General features: G+C 35.0%; 1 protein-coding gene across 1 annotated transcript in view; it reads left to right on the top strand.

Annotated features, from left to right (window-relative positions):
• The window catches only part of AP3B1 (adaptor related protein complex 3 subunit beta 1), a 289,899-nt gene that overhangs the window by 256,734 nt on the left and 13,775 nt on the right, over positions 1-19,390 (top strand). The window contains exons 24-25 of the mRNA XM_054487813.2: positions 982-1,066; positions 14,609-14,706. Of these exons, the coding sequence (XP_054343788.1) occupies positions 982-1,066; positions 14,609-14,706 (183 nt within the window). The remainder of the gene's footprint in view (positions 1-981; positions 1,067-14,608; positions 14,707-19,390) is intronic.

The following is a 19,390-nucleotide window of genomic DNA, read 5'->3' as shown; positions in this document are numbered from 1 at the left end:
AATATAACTATGTGTGATAGGATGTATAGAGAATAGATAAAGCTAAATATAAAGTGATTGCATGGTATAGCTGCAATTATGCAGAATACTTTGAGCAAAGTAGAAATCAGAAATGGACAGTTTCTATATATAAACAAATATATACATATTTATTTAAGATCCCCTCAATTATTCTAAGGTATAGCTAAACTTTCAAATCATAAGCAGAATAAAATTTTGTTCCTGTTTGACTTAAGTTTTGTCATTGTTAACTGAAAAAAAAAATACTGTATTGTATATTGGTATAGTTATTTCCTATACTTGGTTAGTTGATAGATGAAGCTTCAGAAATTCCAAATTTCTGAAATTCTATCAAATGTCATTTTATTTTTTGTTTTATCAAGATAATCTAATCTGCCACAAATCTTTTTTGAGTATTTAATGCAATTAGACTTAACGTTTTGGTTTCAATGTGAGATCTCTTAATTAATTTCTGAGTGCATCTTAATTTCTTCTTCCAACTTTATTTACATTTTTTAATTAAGATTTTTTTCATTGAAAATTTGGAACATTGTTTAAAATTTACTTTTTATATCTAGAATAAACGTGCCATAGTTTAAGTACGTAACCTCTTATGAACTCCCAAAGTCCATTACAGGTATGCGAAACAAGAACACATTTATTTCCTTCTCATTTTCAGTACCTATAGAGATAATATTAGAAAACATGAAATTTCTCAGGAAGATACGTATTTCTGAAAGAAATGGGTATAATGTGTTCATTGGTGTATGTGCAGAATTAATTTGTGAAAAAGAAGACCTTGAAACAGAATAGTTAGGTTACTTCGTAATTTGCTTTAATATTCTTAGTTTGACATTTTTAAGCCATCATTAAATTTCACAGTTTCAACCAAGCTACAAACATTACCTAAATTTTCAGTGTTTAGTTTGCCTCTTTTTCACATCCTCTGTGTTTTCATGTCTAAATTATCTTATTTCCTAGACTCTCTTGAGCCTGAGGGATCCATTACAGTTTCAATGGGTATTGACTTTTGTGATTCTACTCAGACTGCCAGTTTCCAGTTGTGGTAAGTTCAATTGTTCTTCTATTTTTTATATAACCTGTAAAGGATAGCAGGTCAAAAACTAAGCTTTCAACAGCTTTTGTGTGTGTGTGAAAGACAAAACATTTAAACAAATATGTTTTGCTTTGATAATGTTTAGACTGCCTTGGAATAGTTGTACAAATTGTGTGCAGTATGTGTATTTTTAGCATTCATTACACACCTAGCCATTACAACCTGCTATATGTGATTGAAATCCATGGTTTGTTGGTTAAAGAAAGAAGCTACTACTAAGTAATTTTTAGCTTATCACTCCAGTTTTAGAAAATTTATGAGAAAATTCATGAGGAAAATCCAGGAGAAATTAAAAACATTAATAATATTATTAAATAGCTCAGAGAAGATATCTTTTGAGATATACATACATGTTATCTTGAGATTCTTAAGTGGAATATTATTGATGCCATCAGTACCTAAAACTCACACATTTTTTTTCCTTTTTACATCGATTTACAAACTGCTTTGATAAAAGTCGAAAGAGAACGTTTATGCAGTTGGCAAAGGTTTCATAGCTGAATGCTATTCAGAAGAGCTTTTTTAGGATTGGATTTTGTTGTTAATGTTTTTCTACAATGCTTTATACATTTCTCGTGAAATTCAGAGGCTATTAGCAAATTAGTACAAAGCTGTATTCATGCATCATTGAGAATTATCTTTGAATTCTTTTCTTTTTCTGATATAAGGCCCAATTGGCTATTTTGAGTTGAAGTTTCTTTGTTTTTATTCTAAAAAGAATTGAGACATTTTATCTACATTTTAGCTAGCTTAGAACAGAATTTGTTATGATTTAAAAGTCTTGAAGTTTTAGAAATAGACATTTTAAAATAAATGTATAGATTAAACATAGTGAACTTTTCATTTTCATATACCTTTTCAGTTTACCAGTAATTCTGGCCTAATGTTATACCTTTTATTGCCGAGAACCTCCAATGATAAATATAAGCAATGTAGCATAACACATTGATTTTATGCAGATCATCACCTTTATGTTTTGGGAGGTCTGCTATATTAGTGATATATAAAAACTGATTACTCTTCTCAACATTGCCTAGTAATTGTTTATTATTTTTCTATTAGACAAACAACACAGATCAATATTACTGAACAACAGGCTATGGGTAACATCACTCTAAATAGATTTGCCTCTAACACCAGAGGTATATTCATTTTAATGATTTGGACAATGTGAACCCAATGACAAAGCTCATGTACCAAGTTAGACCAAAATTAAGAACTAAAAAAGATTCCTTTTTCTTATCAATTTATATAAAGAACCTTTTGATTCCTATGTAATTGATTTTTTTTCCAAATTTTAATTACAAAGATTTCCTTTATAGTCTCTTGAACAGGATTTGCATTTTGTCTTTCATAATTAACTAAGTCCCTTTAAGGTTGGATATATATGCAGGTAGTATTTGATTTTTGTCTTATGCCAAGGAGTGTATGTGAATAATATTTTTCTAAATTTCTTTCAAACTAACTTTAGGAAAATAATTCATGTATTTCACATAGAAAATGTCCTTGGCTATTAAAAGCATTTACATTAGTATGTTTTGCTGTTATAAAGACATAAATTATTTATTTTAGATTTTGTTAAGCACAACAGCATGCTAGATCAAAAATTTTGTGTGTGTGTTCCAAAAAGAGCACTTTGTCTTGCATCAAATGTAATTGATCCTGAAGCAGTGTAATCACAATTACTCACTTTCTTAATTGGCCTGCCCAAAATCAGAAAATGGAAACCGATCGACAGTGTTTAAATCAATAGCTTCATAGTAGTGCTTGTGGGGGTAGGGAGATAGTGGTAATGGGTAGATCAATTGGTCTTAGATGCCAATCACTGACTGTGCCTTTTGCATAGTAAATAGCACTTTTTGCTTAGTGATGTGCTGTATTAGTCTTGGTAGTTCAATAAAAAGAAAACAAGAAACAAGAATGGCTGATATTGAATTTTTTCCTTGAAATACATTATACAAATCGATACATAAAATTATGGGTAATAACAGCATATTTGATAAGGAGCCTTCAGAAATGCTGAGAACATGGACCAAAAGCCTGTCAGATACTCTTTTATTTGTTAGAATAAAAAGAATGAGAGTAAAATGATCCTGCTTTAGCTTCTGGATTAATTCTATATCATTATAATTGTATCTATGGATAAATAGATATAGACAGAACTGTTATATTAGGCTATGTAGTTATGTGCATATTTGATAAGCATCTTTGCCTCTTTTTTGCTTTGGATTTTAAATGGTCATCAAATTAAGTTCTTGATTAAATTTATTGAGATCAAATATGTGCACAATATACATAAATATATCTGTCTAAAAGTTAGTGCAGTACATAAACAGATCCTCATCCCCCCCAGGCATGCATGCATTAACCGGTATGGGAAGTCACACAGCTTAGTGCTAGTTAGAGAACTGAGCACATGTTTTTGTCCAAAGATCCATTAAAAAGAAAATACATTCTTTAATAGTGAATGAACACTAAAAATATAAGAACGAATGCCATTAGCTGACCAGAAATTGTGAGGCGTTATTGACAGAAAACAAACAGGAGCAGATAAACAATAACAGAGAAAATAAAAATCACAGGGTAAAACACTCGTGGGAGAAAACTACCATAATGGTAAGAACCAATCTGGCAGAACATCAAGCACAAAGTGAGTAGGGGTCTTAAGACAGTCATCAGGGAATTAACTCCTTCCAGCCCCTTAGTTCCCCAATCTTACCCCTGACAGCAGGCAACATACACATTTAATTTGAGACTTAAGAATAAGACTGTAAAGAGAATGAGCCACTTGCCTGGGAAAGACGTTTTGGTGTGGATGTGGGGACCTACAAGAACAGAGCAGGGTTTGAGTTTGTGTGAAGGAAGCAAGGATGGTCAGAGACGAGATGAAATATAGTTTTATCCAAGAGAGTATCCAAAATATTCTCAGATCCTCACCACTAGGGTAAAGCCAGTGTTACGTTTGCTGGTGGGAAGGAAAGGCCATTTCCTGCCTGCCTGCCTCCAACATCATGTCCACATAACCGGTTAGTATCTCGTCCACTTATAAAAAATAAAACTTTAGTCAGCCCACCCAGGGGAGAGGAGACCCATAGTAATGATAGTTGCTAACTCAGTAGGTGAATAATGGAATGGACACAGCTGAATACTGATTGAGCGTTCTGGAAGAAAGGGTCAAGGAAATCAACTAGAATACAAAGCAAAAAGGCAGAGACAGAAAATAAGGAAAGTTAGAAGGATCAGTTCATCTCATAGGAGCTCTGGCAGGAAAGAAAAGACAATGAAGGGAAGAAATAATTTAGAAAATAAATTATAGAGGAACATTTTCTGCTGGATGTGGTGGCTTACATCCATAATCCTAGCACGTTGGGAGGCCAAAGCGGGAGAATTGTTTGAGCCCAGGAGTTTCAAGACCAGCCTGGATAACATAGCAAGACCTTGTCTCTACCAAAAATCAAAAAGGGTTAGCCAGGTATGGTGGCACACACTTGTCATCCTAGCCACTTGGGAGACTGAAGTGGGAGGATCACTGGAACCCAGGAGTTCAAGGCTCCAGTGAGCTATGATCGCACCACTACACTCCAGCCTAGGCAACAGAGTGTATCCCTGCCCGTAATGAATGAATGAATGAACATGTGCCCCAACAAAAGAAACACACAAGCCTTCAGATTAAGAGGGCCAAACAGGGTGAATGTGAAAAACTATGAAAAAGACCACATCCTGGTGAATTTTTGATAAGGGGAAGAATATCCTATTATCTTCCAAAGCAGAGAAAAAAGCAGCTTACCTAAGAATGGACAAGAAAGAGAATGGAATCAAATTTCACATCAGTCACATCAGTACTCTTATCAGTTCTGGAAGCCAGAAGGTAAAGGAAATGACCTTTAAAATTTTGAAGATACCAAATAGTCGTTTTTCAGCGAAGGATTCTATCAATCAGTTTACCAACTGCACATCCTTTCTGAGAGGATTACTCAAAGATATACTGTAATAGAATATTTTCTTAAATCTGAGACAGAACCAGGCATGGTGATGCATGCCTGTAGTCCCAGCTACTCAGGAGGCTGAGGCGGGAGGATAGCTTGAGCCCAGGAATTAGAGGCTACAGTGCGCGATGATTGCACCTGTGAATAGCCGCTGCTTTCCAGCTTGGGTAACATAGTGAGACCTTATCTCAAAAAAAAAAAAAATCTGAGACAGAGAAAAACATAGAATTAATAAAACAGTAGTGAGCAAAGAATTCTACCTATGAAATTTATCAACGTATAAAAATAATTGTTAACATGTGAAAAATAAATATTAACAATAAATTGGAACCAAAATCCAAACAGAGACAAGTGCAAAGAGGAGTGATGGTATACTAGGGTTCTTGTTATGTTTGAGAAGAGAATTGATTGATGGCAAAAATAATTTTAAATATGGTTTAAAATATTAAAGATAACCACTAAAATAATAGAAATGTGATGTATTATAACTTCTAAACAGCTAAAGGTAGGAAGAAAGGGAGTAATTAAAACCTGATCAGGGCTGCATGTGGTGGCTTATACCTGTCATCCCAGCTCTTTGGAAGGCCAAGGTGGGAGGATCCCTCAAGGCCAGGAGTTCAAGACCAGTCTGGCCAGCATAGCAAGAACTTGTCTCTATTCAAAAAAAAAATAATAATTTAAAATAAATGTTTAAAACTTGGTCAGTTTACCCAAGAGGAAGAGGGAAAAGCATGGCAAATATAAAACAAAAAAAGATGGCTACAGAGGCCATGCACACCACACATACTAGTTTTCACAATTCACGTCAGAGAATTAAATCCTACTTTTATTAAACAGGTAAAAAACAAAATTTAACATATGCTATTTATGAGAAACCTCCCTAAGAGAGAATGGCCAGAAAAGCTGAGATTAGACAGATGAAGTGTGTGTGTGTGTGTGTGTGTGTGTGTGTGTGTGTGCGCGTGTGTGTGTGTATGCATTTATCAGATAGATGTGCTAAAACCAGAAAAATTAAGAAGTATTTTAGGTAAAAAGTAATAAATATTTTGTGTTCATTGTAATCCTCCAAGAAAATACAATTGTTACAAACCATTAAACCATGCACTTTTGTAATTTATAAAGCAGAAAATAATACAAATACTAGGAGAAATTGTCAAAGCCATAATCATGGTATATTTTAACATGCACATCAGAAATGGATAAATCAGAGAGTAAGGATAAATAGGTATAGATACATACAGGTTTAATGATTTAATTAAGAAGCTTGATCTAAGATATATATGTTTACATAGAATTCCTTGTTTCCTGTGTAAAGAAAATACTCATTTTTTAAAAGCACATATAGGATGTACAAAAAAAAAAGGAAAACTATGGGATAATATGATTAAAGAAAAAAGACAACTAAGAAAGATTAGAGAGGAGAAAGATGACAAAGCACAGAGATCTTTTAAGTTACAAAATAATACTATACAGTTCTACACCAGTAAATTGGAGTAGTTAGGTGAAATTGTTTCCTAGAAAAATATAAATTAGGAATAAAAACGATTAAATTGTATCACAACCTTAAAAAAGAGAATTTTTCTAGAACGAAAGAAAAGGAAATCATGCCATGTCATTCTGTAAGTCTAGCATCACTCTGATTTTAAAGCCCAAAAGGATAACCTATGAAGATGGACATCAGTTGTAGTTATAAATTCAAATGACTTCTGGCCCGTACAGGTTATCCATAGTCACATGAAATATCAGAAACAATCTCTTTCAAGTCAGAAAAGCAAAACAAGTATGTCTGCTCGCCACACTATATTCCACATTATAATGGAAGTTCCAGCCAATACAGAAAGGCAAGTAAACGCCATTTGCAGTATAAATCCTGGAAAAGAAGAGACAAAATTATAATTTTTTTTTTTTTTGAGACGGGGTCTCGCTCTGTTGCCCAGGCAATCTCGGCTCACTGCAACCTCCGCCTCCTGGGTTCAAGGGATTCTCCTGCCTCAGCCTCCCGAGTAGCTAGGACTACAGGCACACGCCACCATGCCCGACTAATTGTAGTATTTTCAGTAGAGACAGGGTTTCACCATATTGGCCAGGCTAGTCTCAAACTCCTGACCTTGTGATCTGCCCACCTCAGCCTCCCAAAGTGCTGTAATCCCATTACAGGCGTGAGCCACAGCGCCCAGCCAAAATTATAATTTTTATTCAACATAATTTTTTTTTTTTTTTTTTTGAGACGGAGTCTTACTCTGTTGCCAGGCTGGAATGCAGTGGTGCGATCTCGGCTCACTGCAACCTCCGCCTCCTGGGTTCAAGCGACTCTCCTTCCTTAGCTTCCCGAGTAGCTGGGATTACAGGCACGCACCACCAGGCCCAGCTAATTTTTGTATATTTAGTAGAGATGGGGTTTCACCATGTTGGCCAGGCTGGTCTTGAACTCCTGACCTCAGGTGATCCGCCCACCTCGGCCTCCCAAAGTGCTGGGATTACAGGCCTGAGCCACTGTACCTGGCCTATTCAACATAATTATTAACCCATAAAGTTGGAATCAACAGAAAATCTATTATTTAAACTAATGAGTTTAGAAAGGTGGTACAAATACTTATGTAGAGAGAAAAAAACCTGGAACTTTCCTAAAGGGCATAAAGGAAGATATAATTAAATATAAAGAAATATAAGCAAAATAAAAAAATAAATATACTGTGTTTTTCAGTGGGAGACAGTATTGCACCTCAAATGAATCTTCAAATTCAATGGGATTCTAGGCTAAATGCCAGTCGACTTTTTCAAGAAACTTGACAAACTTCTAAAATTCAGCTGGAAAATAAAATGCACAAGAAAAGTCAACATTTTTAGTGAAAAAAGTCTTTCTCTATAATAATTTAAAAATATTCCTTAAAGCCACAAGAATATTTTTATTCTGTATAATTGATATTGGCACAAGAACCAATGAAACCAGAGAATTTAGAAATGTAGAAATTTTGTATGTCATAAAGGTGACATTTCAAATCCGTGGGGAAAGAATGGACCATTCAGTAAATGGTGTAAAATAAAGGAAAAAATAAATGGAAAAAATAAAGGTAGCTTCCTCCCACAAATTATACCAAAACAAGTTCCACGTGAATTTATTATTTAATTATAAAAAACTATAAAGTATTTAAATATAGATAAATATTTTCATACTCTGAGGACAAAAGTCTTAAGCAAGACACAGTACTCAGAAAGATATAAAAGAAAATAACTAACAGGTTCTTCTATTAAAAATTTAAAACTTCTGTACAAGTAAAGAAAAAGTAGACACCATAAACAAGATATGAGAAAGCAGTGCAGCTTATTTGGCAGAAAAAAGTTTAAAAACCAGGACATGCAACTCTCACAATCAATGAAAAAGGAATCCAGTAGAAAGGTAAGGAAAAGCCTAAGAATAGGCAATTTACAAGAAAATAAATGCAAGTGGCCAACTTGCATTTGAAAAAGATGTTCAACATCACTAATATTTAGGGAAATAAAAATTAAAACATTTCACCCATCAGATAGGCAAAGTTTTAGAATAACTTTTGTATCTGGTATTGACCAGGAAGGCAGAGAAAAACATGTCCTCTTGTATGCTGTTTGTGGGACCTTAAATTGGCAATATCTGTAAAATATCCGTACTTTTCAACTCAGCAATTTCACTTTTAGGGTATCAAGCCTAGAGAAGTATTTGTGCTTGTACGGAAATAGATCTAGCCAAGTATAAGCATTGTTTATAATGGAGAAAAATTGGAAATGATAATCAGTGGGGGAATAATGAAATAATGATATATCCCTATTACATATGTAGGTTTTGAGTACCTCCTGTGCATTATTTCATTTTATTTCCTTTAATAGTTAAAACTAGCCTGCAAGGTAAATGTCACTCATTCATAGATGAGAAACTTGAGTCTCAGAATAGGCTGCTCGCCCGTTTCTCTTACCTACAAACTTTACCAGTTTGGATCCTATAAAGGAATCCGTGAACTGAGGTTACATGTACTACAAGAATATATGCTACAGTTAAATGTGTACCAAGTAGAATCTTGCCTTACATTAAATTTTATACCATCTGGTCTTATGTAGCTAGGCTATTTAAAGCTACTCTAATAATAGTGCTTCATTGATCTGGTGACTGTTAATTCTGATAAATTTACATCTATCATCAGTCATTTTCACATTCCCTATCCATGTTGAGGCAGTTATGTGTAGAAATGGAGATAATCTGTCTCTCCCCTGTTTAATCAAAGGGATTGTGAAGAAAAAAGGAAAAGAAAAGCTACATGGAGAGAGAAATAAATCAAAAAGAAGGCAAAATGGTAGAAAAGGAGATGCGTATAAACTGGAGGACATCCTAGAACACTCATGTAAATGAAAGTAAATTTTCCCCCCAATAAAGAGGAAATGTTCCATCTTAGTTCTATTATAAGCCACACCTTGCTTACAAGATGAGACTGGCTTACAAAGTGAGTTATGTACTGGTTATATTGGATTTTGTATTTGGTTGTGTGTAACAGAAACCCAACTGCAATGGCATGACCAAATAAGGATTTATTATCCTCCTAGAACAAGAACTGCAGGGGTTGGCTGTTCAGAGCTGGTGCAGTAGCTTCCCAGTGTCTTCAGGACAGTAAGGTCTTCCACCTTTTTGTTTCATGTGCTAATTTTGTTAGCAAATGCTGGTCAACTTCGTGATCACAAGATGGCTGCTCCACCTCCAGGCTTCCATCTGCATTCCAGACGGAAAAAAGGAAAGAAATGACATGGAGAAAGGGGCCAGGTTTATGTCAGAAAAGCAAAACTTTCTCAGAAATCCCTACTGAAGTTCTGTTTATAATTCATTGGTCATAACTGGGTCACTTGATCACTCTTAGCTACAAGAGAGGCCAAAAAATATGTTTCAGCTGGGCTCTCTAACGCCTTGCTTGTTGCTAGGAGGGACATTTCAGGATCGCTTTCCCCACCCCCTGCAAACAGCTAGACATTCATAGATGCCTTAGAAGGCAGATCTCCTGCCTCTTCTCTCTCTGAACACCCCACCCTTCTCCCTTGGCATCATTGCTGTCAAGCCACTTTTAATCGAGGAGTGTTGGGAAGAAGAGTTTCTATTAAAAAGAATAAACAAGTAATTCAAAAGTGTTGTACATAATGATGTAACTCAGTGGTCCCCTAACTTTTGAAATTGTTTACCTCTATTAGTAAAAATACTTTGAGTATGTACTCTGTAGAAGTTTATTTGTAATTATATATGTGTATGTATATGTATGTATATGTGTATATTTCTCACTGTGCTGACATGTATTTTTACTAAAACATACAAAAATAGAGGCCAGGCACAGTGGCTCATGCCTATAATCCCACAACTTTGGGAGGCCAAGGCAGGAGGATTACTTGAGCCCAGGAGTTCAAGATCAGCCTGGGCAACATAGTAAGACTCTGTCTTTACAAAAAAAAAAAAAAGGCCAGGCACAATGACTCACGCCTGTAATCCCAGCACTTTAGGAGGCCAAGGCGGGTAGATTGCTTGAGGTCAGGAGTTCGAGACTAGCCTGGCCAACATGGTGAAACCCCGTCTCTACTAAAATACAAAAATTAGCCAGGTAAGGTGGCAGACACCTGTAATCCCAGCTACTAGGGAGGCTGAGGCAGGAGAATTGCTTGGACCCAAGAGGTGGAGGTTGCAGTGAGCTGAGATTGCAGAACTGCACTCCAGCCTGGGCGACAGAGTGAGACTCTGTCTCAAAAAAAAAAAAAAAAAATTAAATTAGCTAGGCATGGTGGCATGTGCCTATAGTCCCAGCTATTTGGGAGGCTGAGACAGGAGCATCACTTGAGCCCAGGAGGTCGAGGCTGCAATGAGCTGTCATCACACCACTGCACTCCAGCCTGGGTGACAGAGCTGAGACCCTGTCTCCCAGAAAAACAGAACCTTAAAAGGAATGAGAAAAAATAAATATAATTAGTAGGGTTTTTGCCTATACCTCATTGGATTGTCTTGTGCCTCTGACTTTGGAGAACTTTGTATACAGTGACTTGAAGCTGAAATTTTAAATCTTATACTGAGTTCATTTGCAATATATGTATTCCATGTATGTACACATACATCTTCTTCTAGTCCTTCACCAGTGTTTACATATTTCTCTTAATGTGACTGAGTCTTCCCCTCCATCAGGTTTGGTCTCATTCTTCGAGTAGCCTACCCTCAATCCTTTCTCTCTTAAGCACTCCTTTTCGGCTGTTTCCAAAGAAGTATCCTACTCCTTTCTAGGGCTAACCCACTCACCTAGTTCTTGTGCTCTTCATCCCAACCTCTTTTACCTCTCCTAAGACCTTGCTCTACCAGTTATTTCTTTGTTTCTTCTTCCTTACTGGCTCTTTCCCCTCAGCCTCTAAACATGCTCAGGTTTCTTTAGGTGTTATTCCTTTGCTTCTTCATTCTCAGGAAGCTTCTGCTTTCTGTTCCTTCTTCCATTGCCAGTCTTCCCTTCACCCTTCAACTCACTGCATTGTGTAGTCTTCCTGCAATCTGAATGGCCTTGCTAAGATTAACAGTTATACTTCTTTTTATCCCTCATCTTATTCTGCCTCCCTGCAATATTTGGCACACGTCTTTTTTCCTGACCACTCTTCCTCCAGTCTCTTCTGCAAGTTGCTCTTTTTTTACTTAAATACAGGCCTTCCCCAGATTTGCACTTTCTCCTTTTTGTGGTATCCTCTTTTCCTATATGATTTTTATCTACTCATAAGGCTTCAGCTCTTCCCTACACCATTTACACCATTCTTACTGCTTCCAGACTCTTACGTACTGCCCTGTCCTCTCTCCTGATTCCCTTTCTTTTTTCTTTTCTTTCTTTTCTTGATGGGGTCTCACTCTATCACCTAGGCTGGAGTGCAGTAGTGTGATCATAGTTCACTGTAGTCTCAAACTCCTGGGCTTAAGCAATCCTCCCAGCACACCCTCCCAAGTAGCTAGGACTATAAGCACCTGTCACTATGCCCAGCTAGTCTCTCTCCAGATTCTTGATTTGTATTTCCAATTATCTGCTGAATATCTCTTCCTGGGTAACTCAGTACTCAAAATATAATGTGGCTAAAGCCAAATCTTTTTCTTTAAGTCCCTAAACTCCTTCAGCACATTGTCATTCACCCAGTTGTTCACATTAGAAGGTGTGAAGTTTCTTCCCTCCATTCATCACCAGGTGTGTCCCTTCTATTCTAGAATATCCATAAAATATTCCATCTTCCCCTTGCCCAGTGCTACCCACCCTGGGGAGGCTGTATATTATAGTGGAATAAATGTGGACTTCGAAGTTAGATCCACCTGGGTTCAAATCCCAGTGCTGTGTTACTAGCTGTGTGACCTTGGGCATATTGTTCAACTTCTTTTCAGTTTTCTTATCAGTAAATTTGAAATAGCAGAAGCTATCTCTTAAGATCCTTTTTAGGCTTTATTAAAGTAAAAAACACACAGTAAATGCTTTAAAAAATCAAAACCCTGCCTAGGCTATTAATTTAGACTCCTAACTGATGTACCTGCCTTTAGTTTCTCCCTTACTCCACCTTACATACTGCCACTGAAGTTTCTAAAACATAAATGGGACCATTTACCTTCCTATGCCAAAAATCTCTAGTAGTTTCCCATTGCTTCAAGAAACACTGAAACACCTTTGTCTTAGTTATATGAGTAAAGTAACCATATGCTTTATCACACATATCAGGACACTTTAGAGAGTGAAAGGAGGCACCAGCTGGACAGGATTCCACAACAACAGCCATAAACTGAGACTATTCCTGGGAGGACTGGGATGAATGGTCATACTATATATGATACTCTGCAATGTTCCCCCAGCCTCTTCTGTTGACATATTAGGCTGCTCATCATTCCCAAAGTGCAGGCCTAGAATGCCCTCTTTCTCCTCTTGGAAGTAAACTTAGTCTTCACTCCTGCAGAATGCTTTCCACATATCTAAGGTAGTGCCTGCCATTCCATTATAAGTGCAATTTCTTTCCCTCCCGCTAGACTTGTGAGCTTCAAGGGCCAATCTCACTTGGCTTTAAATCCCCAGATATTCACACACTACATAGGATCAAGTTTGTATTCAATAAGTGCTTATTGAATTGATAAATAAATTGGATTTATTGGTTTGCCTTCAACAGTCCACCTATGGAAAAAAATAAGGCCACTTACAAGAATACAATACATAATAGCATAAAATAAAAGTGGATTTTATGTTCTTTTTTTATATTATGTCATTTGTCTCTACCCAAACATGAATAAATTCAAGTGTTTCTTAACCTAATGTTTAGTATTTCTTATCCACAATCCCTGTTTCTCTAGCTACCATCTCACAGGCTATGGGATCCAGTTCTAACATGAAGGTAGAAGTCCCTCTATGGGACTTCCTGAAAGTTTTTGCTTTTGTAATAAAAAGGAACAGATTTGGTTGACATAGTTACTCAACACTCTGTCGTCACCACCCTTCCTTCAATGGAATGTAAACTGGTACCTGGAGATACAGCAGCCATGTGGCAACAATGAGGATGAAAGCCAACATAGTAAGGATGGCAGAGGGAAAGCTAGAGGAATCTGGGCCTCTAAAGGGTTTTTTAAGCCCCTGAATGAGCCTGTGACTGGTAACTCTAAGACTTCTTGTACTATAAATGATCAATGCCTTTTTCTCAAAAAACTGTTAATTGGATTTTCTGCTTATTTGCCGCCAAACACACTACTGTCATTTAGGATACACTCATCAACCTACCGCTAAACATCTTAACTTTAAAAAAATTTTTAGACAATTTTAGTAATTTTTATTGATCATAATATCATGAGACATAGGTAAATGCACTTATTGTTTTTCTATCTGATATTAGAACAAACAAGATTGGCTTTCTTAAATTCTTCATGTCCTGTCATTTGAAGTAATAACTTTTACCACGTTGGTCAATAATGTCAATAAATAGCACTACTAGCAAATAAGGGCTTTTTTTTTTTTTTTTAGGAAAGCAAGTTTGCAGATGAGATATTACTTTATTAGCACCTATCTAAACACAATATGGTCACTCTATTTTCTTCTTTATTTAAAACTAGTATTTTTAAAACGAGATCTTAACTGTTTCAGACTAAAGCATTTCGTCTTCTATACTTTAAGATGTATGCAAACTAGAGATAAAATATTACTTCTCTATAAACTGCATGAAGTGTTTCTCTTGGTGGTAGTGGTTATATACAATTACTGCAATTTTTTAAAGTTCTTTTTCAAATGGGATAATTTACTATACCTATGTAGTTTTGTTTTTTAAAAAATCTTGATTGAGATAACAGATGTATTTTTCTGCAAGTAATGTTGTTTGGGAAAATGTTTAAACCTTTTTAGCTGTGATGCTTAAACCAAAAAGGTCTTATTCTGTATATGCTAGCATAGGCTTTCATTGCATTGATTTAACTACTTAGTATTAAGAATGTTTATTTATGAAGCATTCAGTCAGCTTTGTTTTTCTTCAGTACCAAGGATGATTGCTTCAGTGTTAATATTCAACCACCTGTTGGAGAACTGCTTTTACCTGTGGCCATGTCAGAGAAGGATTTTAAGAAAGAGCAAGGTGAGAGATGTCCACAACTTACTAGAAATTTACATACCAAATAATATGTGCTCATTCCTGTACAGTCTCTAAAATAAATTTTCATATGTACATAGCCATTAACAGATATTAGTGCACAATCTTCCAATTTTTGTTAATGCTTTGTACTTACAACCTTAAAAACAGATGTTTGTCTATATTCCTGGCATACTTGAAAATTGATTAATATATCTTTAAATGATGCATTAATTCTTAATCACCTTTTCAATGCTGAGAGTTGTTGCTTGTCAACCTGATGATATACTAATGGGTTTTGTATTATTCAAAGTGCCAGGAGTTGGGGACTTTACCGATGTCCTACCACTATAATTGTTATGTTTGTGTATTTTTTCACTATGGAACTGTTTTTTTATGTCTTACTAATGTATTTGTCCCTGCACACATTAGACTACCTTATCCTTCAAAATAAACTCCTAATTATGGCATTAAAATACTTCTAGTTTCTTTTGACCTAATTCTATATTAAAGAAATGCTGTGTTGTCAGAACCTATTAGAACTGAAACGTTTTTAAAATAAGTACTTAAAAAGAAAATATTTTCAGCAAAATGCAAGTATTAATATCTGTAGTTCGCCCAGAGTCAAACATACCTTCTAATAAAAACGAGGTGGTTTTTTTTCGTGTGTGAATAAGGGGAGATAACTGTCTGATTTTATGTGTTTAATTAACGATAACGTTTTTAAAATTAAGGCATATTTAAATGCTATAGTCAGCAGTTTTTACAACTTTATGTGAATCTAAGCCATTTTTTCCTGTGGAGGGTGTTATCAAAGATCCCTTCATTTTGAGGTAGTAAATCATACCCATCAAACTTCCAGAACGTTCTAGGCACACACAAATACCTACACCTAAGAAGAGGGGCATGCTTCCTGGCACTCTGCTATTGTGCTGAAGATACTGTTTTTACTCTAAGCCTTTGCAATTCACAACGTCAAAAAGAAAATCTCATACAAGGCCATCAATTAGTAGTAATATTTTTGCTGGACATTATTTAAGCGATAAAAAAGAACGATGAAATCTTTCTTTGGATTTGCATTTCTTGGAAAGTTGATTATTGCTATAGAGGAAAATTATCTTTATGATTTTATTTTTCTCTTGACAAATTGAATTGATTCTTATATTTGCTATTCTTACCCTTTGCTGGCTAAAGCCTGCCTCTCTGCTTTACATCTGCTCAGCAAACCAAGGTGAGTGGCACACGGTGACTGAATAAGGCTTTGGCACATTTATTGTTAAGGGGATATTCTTTTTTTGAAAAGTGCAGCTAAAGTATATCTGAAGCAGCAGATTATTATATACCCTTTCACTCCCTCAGCTTTTGGTTAGAATACTTAATATTTCGATCAAATTTTTTGTGCTCTGCTGTGACTGAGGGATTTTTCGCTGACTAGCCATACAGAACCATAAGTGCACGAGAGAGGTGCACTTGGAGAATAGCTGTGGTCCTCTGTGGAGCTGTTGCCAAAATTCCTTTTTCTTCTGCCATTTTACTTCTATGGTTGTTGATTATTTGTCTGAATAAATCTGGCAGCTGTTTGCTATGTTTAATAGTGCAGAAAGGCTACTCTGAATAAAGCTATTTGAAAATTTGTTTATATGAAGTATTTGTAAATCCTTGCAAGTCTCTTGGCATTTCTGTATCATTCTTTCTGTCTTCCTGAATTCATTCTTTGATGTGGAACTTGATGCTGGCAAATTTAGCACAGGTTTAAAGAGTCTTTTCAATAGCATCTTTTTAGTTATAGATTTCAGCAGGTTTGGTAATAGAGGTCTCAATCCTCAACTTTACACATGTATTTGTTATACTGCTCTAGTAAGAGCTTAGCTTATTTCCACAAAAGATACCTAGAAATCTCTCACTAACGGAAAAGCCTAAATCAGAATAAAAATCCGTTTCCTCAGATTTTATCAATGCAAAATTCTGGAAGGTAAAATGCAAGTAAATTTAAGGGGTGTGTGTGTGTGTGTGTGTGTGTGTGTGTGTGTGTGTGTTACACCAGCTTTAACCGATTTTTCTACCTTGAATAAAGTGGATTTACATAATTAATATCTTATTTCATATGACACATTTTAAAACTCAAGAAGTACGTTAAATGTGTTAATTAAATTTAACTGAAAAAATTATAAATGAGGAACATGGGGAATATGGTTCTATTTTTATTCTAAAGATATACATAACTGAAAAGTGTACAGTATTAAATAAAAGTGGTTCTAACAGAGTATTACATTTTAGATTAATATTTTTTAAAACGAAAGTTTTATTTCTAATATGCAACATGATCTATCACTTTTTCTCAGTTGTTGTGTTTAGGGTTTCATGGCTAAACATTTTTTATATATATATCATAAGATTGGTAGTCAAAGTGGTAAATGAAAGATTAGATTATTCTACGTATTGACGGTTATGTATATAAGCCTCCATCAGAAGCATGATTTATTCATTGCCATGAATTTCAAGCATTTCAGAATTAGTTAATGATCTAGCTGTGAGATGCTTTCAATAAGAAAATAATATGGGATCTATTTTTTACTTAAAAATATTTAATTTGGTTTCTTCACGCAGTTTTAATTTCAAGAGGCCTAAGCCGAGTACATATTCTGAGATACCTCCTCTTATTCATTTTCTTCTTGTGAATTAAATTGCAAATGTAAAACTTAGAATTTTTTTTGAATTTTTATTCATTTTCTTCTTGTGAATTAAATTACAAATCTAAAACTTAAAAATTTTTCTGAATTTTATTTTTTTATGTTATTTGGTTTGCCTTTTAGCAGTTAATTACAGCTGATTAGCCTAAAGTAAGTGCTATCTACTGCCTTCACCAAAATTTAGATAGATTCTAATAAAGCCACAAATTATTTAGCCTCACAGTTTTAAAATATTTTCCCAGTGATTTTACCTTTATTATATATGAACAGGCTCTACAGTGTTTTAAAGTATTATTTTTTAGGAGAAACTTTTAATGAAACCTTTGCTTATTTTTCTTTGCTGTTAATTTGAGAATACCTGATATATTTTCATTTAGAAAAATCTCTGGTTTAAGAAACCTAAAATGTTTACTTAATTTTATTATGATTTATGCATCCATCTTATGAGTTCCTAGCTAGCAAGATGCTAATTCTTTAAATGGTCAGACATTTACTATTTTCTGGCCCTTAACTACCATAAGCAATCATATTTGATGCCCCTTAATTAGAGCACCTTTTTTTCTTTCCAGGTTCTTTTTCCACCTCAGCAATCGAGACAATACATTTGCTTACCATGCTGCTCTGCTAAGTGTTCTTTTGCATGTAAATTAATCTTGATTCAGTTTACACTGTCATGCTGAGTGGTACAAATTGCCTATAACAATAAAACAGCATGAGTTAAAAATAAAGGGGGGTGGGAAGGCAGATTGAATGTGTGCCTTACTTGATAGGATGTTACTTTGCTTTATGCCAATACATTAGCTGACGATAATGAATCTTCTGTTCTGAAAAGCATGGTTTAGTTGATTTTTTTAATTTTACTTCAATGGAGCAGTACCTTGTCTTTTATAGAACAAGTTAGACAAACCATTAATGACAAGAGTGTTAAGGTTAAATATGAAGCAATGCATTCACTTCTCTGAGTGCTATCCATCTTTCCATTTACAGGAGCTTGACAAAAGTACTGGCTTTGTACAACATTTCCTTTAATTACATGCTGCGGGAAACAGGCTTTTAACATAAACATAGTTGCATTCATTTATTCAGCAGTTGCTCTTCAATAGAGCTTAATGGAGAAGGTTTAAATCCTAAATGAGTACACACATCTCTCAGCAGTGTTATGTCAGCCACTGTGCTTTACTTAAAAGCAGTGTTTGACTGTTTGTATAGTTTTTAAAGCTTTTGCCTAATATTGAAGTTAAACGGTCTAAGACAGAACATAGTGTTCCCAGAGTTTGAAAGTGGTTAGTAAAAAATGCTTGTTGTTAGAAGCTAGATAGTTCTGTTTTCTAACTGACTGCAAAAGTCTTTTCACAATGTTAGGCTTTAGTGTTTTCATACTGTTAATCGTAGGGATTCTTTTAAAGTTTAGGTTTCATTTGCAATAAATAACTAAATTAAATATATATGCCTGAAGGTGCAGGGTCTTTTGAAAACATGAAATCAGATTTTTACTATTTTCATCAATTTTGTAAACTACTGTGCACATATCAAATATCTCAAAGAGTTATTGGTTCTAATAGATACCATTAGATGTCTATGACTTATATCACAGATCCAAATAGATGGCATTTGTTGTAATTAATTTGTTTTTTAACCCGGGCACTAAATTTCAGTATTTGTTCCAAGTGTTTGGTATGTTGTTGAATTTGTTCACTGAACATTTTTACAGGAGGTCTGGATATTAATGGCATGTCTTGCATTAACTGTGTATGGTTTTTTTCATGCTTTTGCTTAACTTAATTTCTTTCCTAAATATTATTTGAAATGTCCCTGGGATTTAAGAGTTTTCATTCTCATTTTTTCCTTCATTTTCAAAGTTTTTGCTTCAGGAGTTTCAATTAGTGTTTTTGTCAGCAAAACACTTTCCATTCACTAGACAAGTACTTTTATCTCTAAGTATAGCCTAAATACTTGTGCATTTTCAGTGACTTCCAGTCACTGTTGAGATAACTTCGATC

This window comes from Pongo pygmaeus, chromosome 4 (assembly GCF_028885625.2).
Source record: "Pongo pygmaeus isolate AG05252 chromosome 4, NHGRI_mPonPyg2-v2.0_pri, whole genome shotgun sequence".
Classification (NCBI taxonomy): Eukaryota; Metazoa; Chordata; class Mammalia; order Primates; family Hominidae; genus Pongo; species Pongo pygmaeus.
The sequence above is the reverse complement of the archived record's forward strand: the minus strand, read 5'-3'. Positions and strand labels throughout refer to the sequence as shown.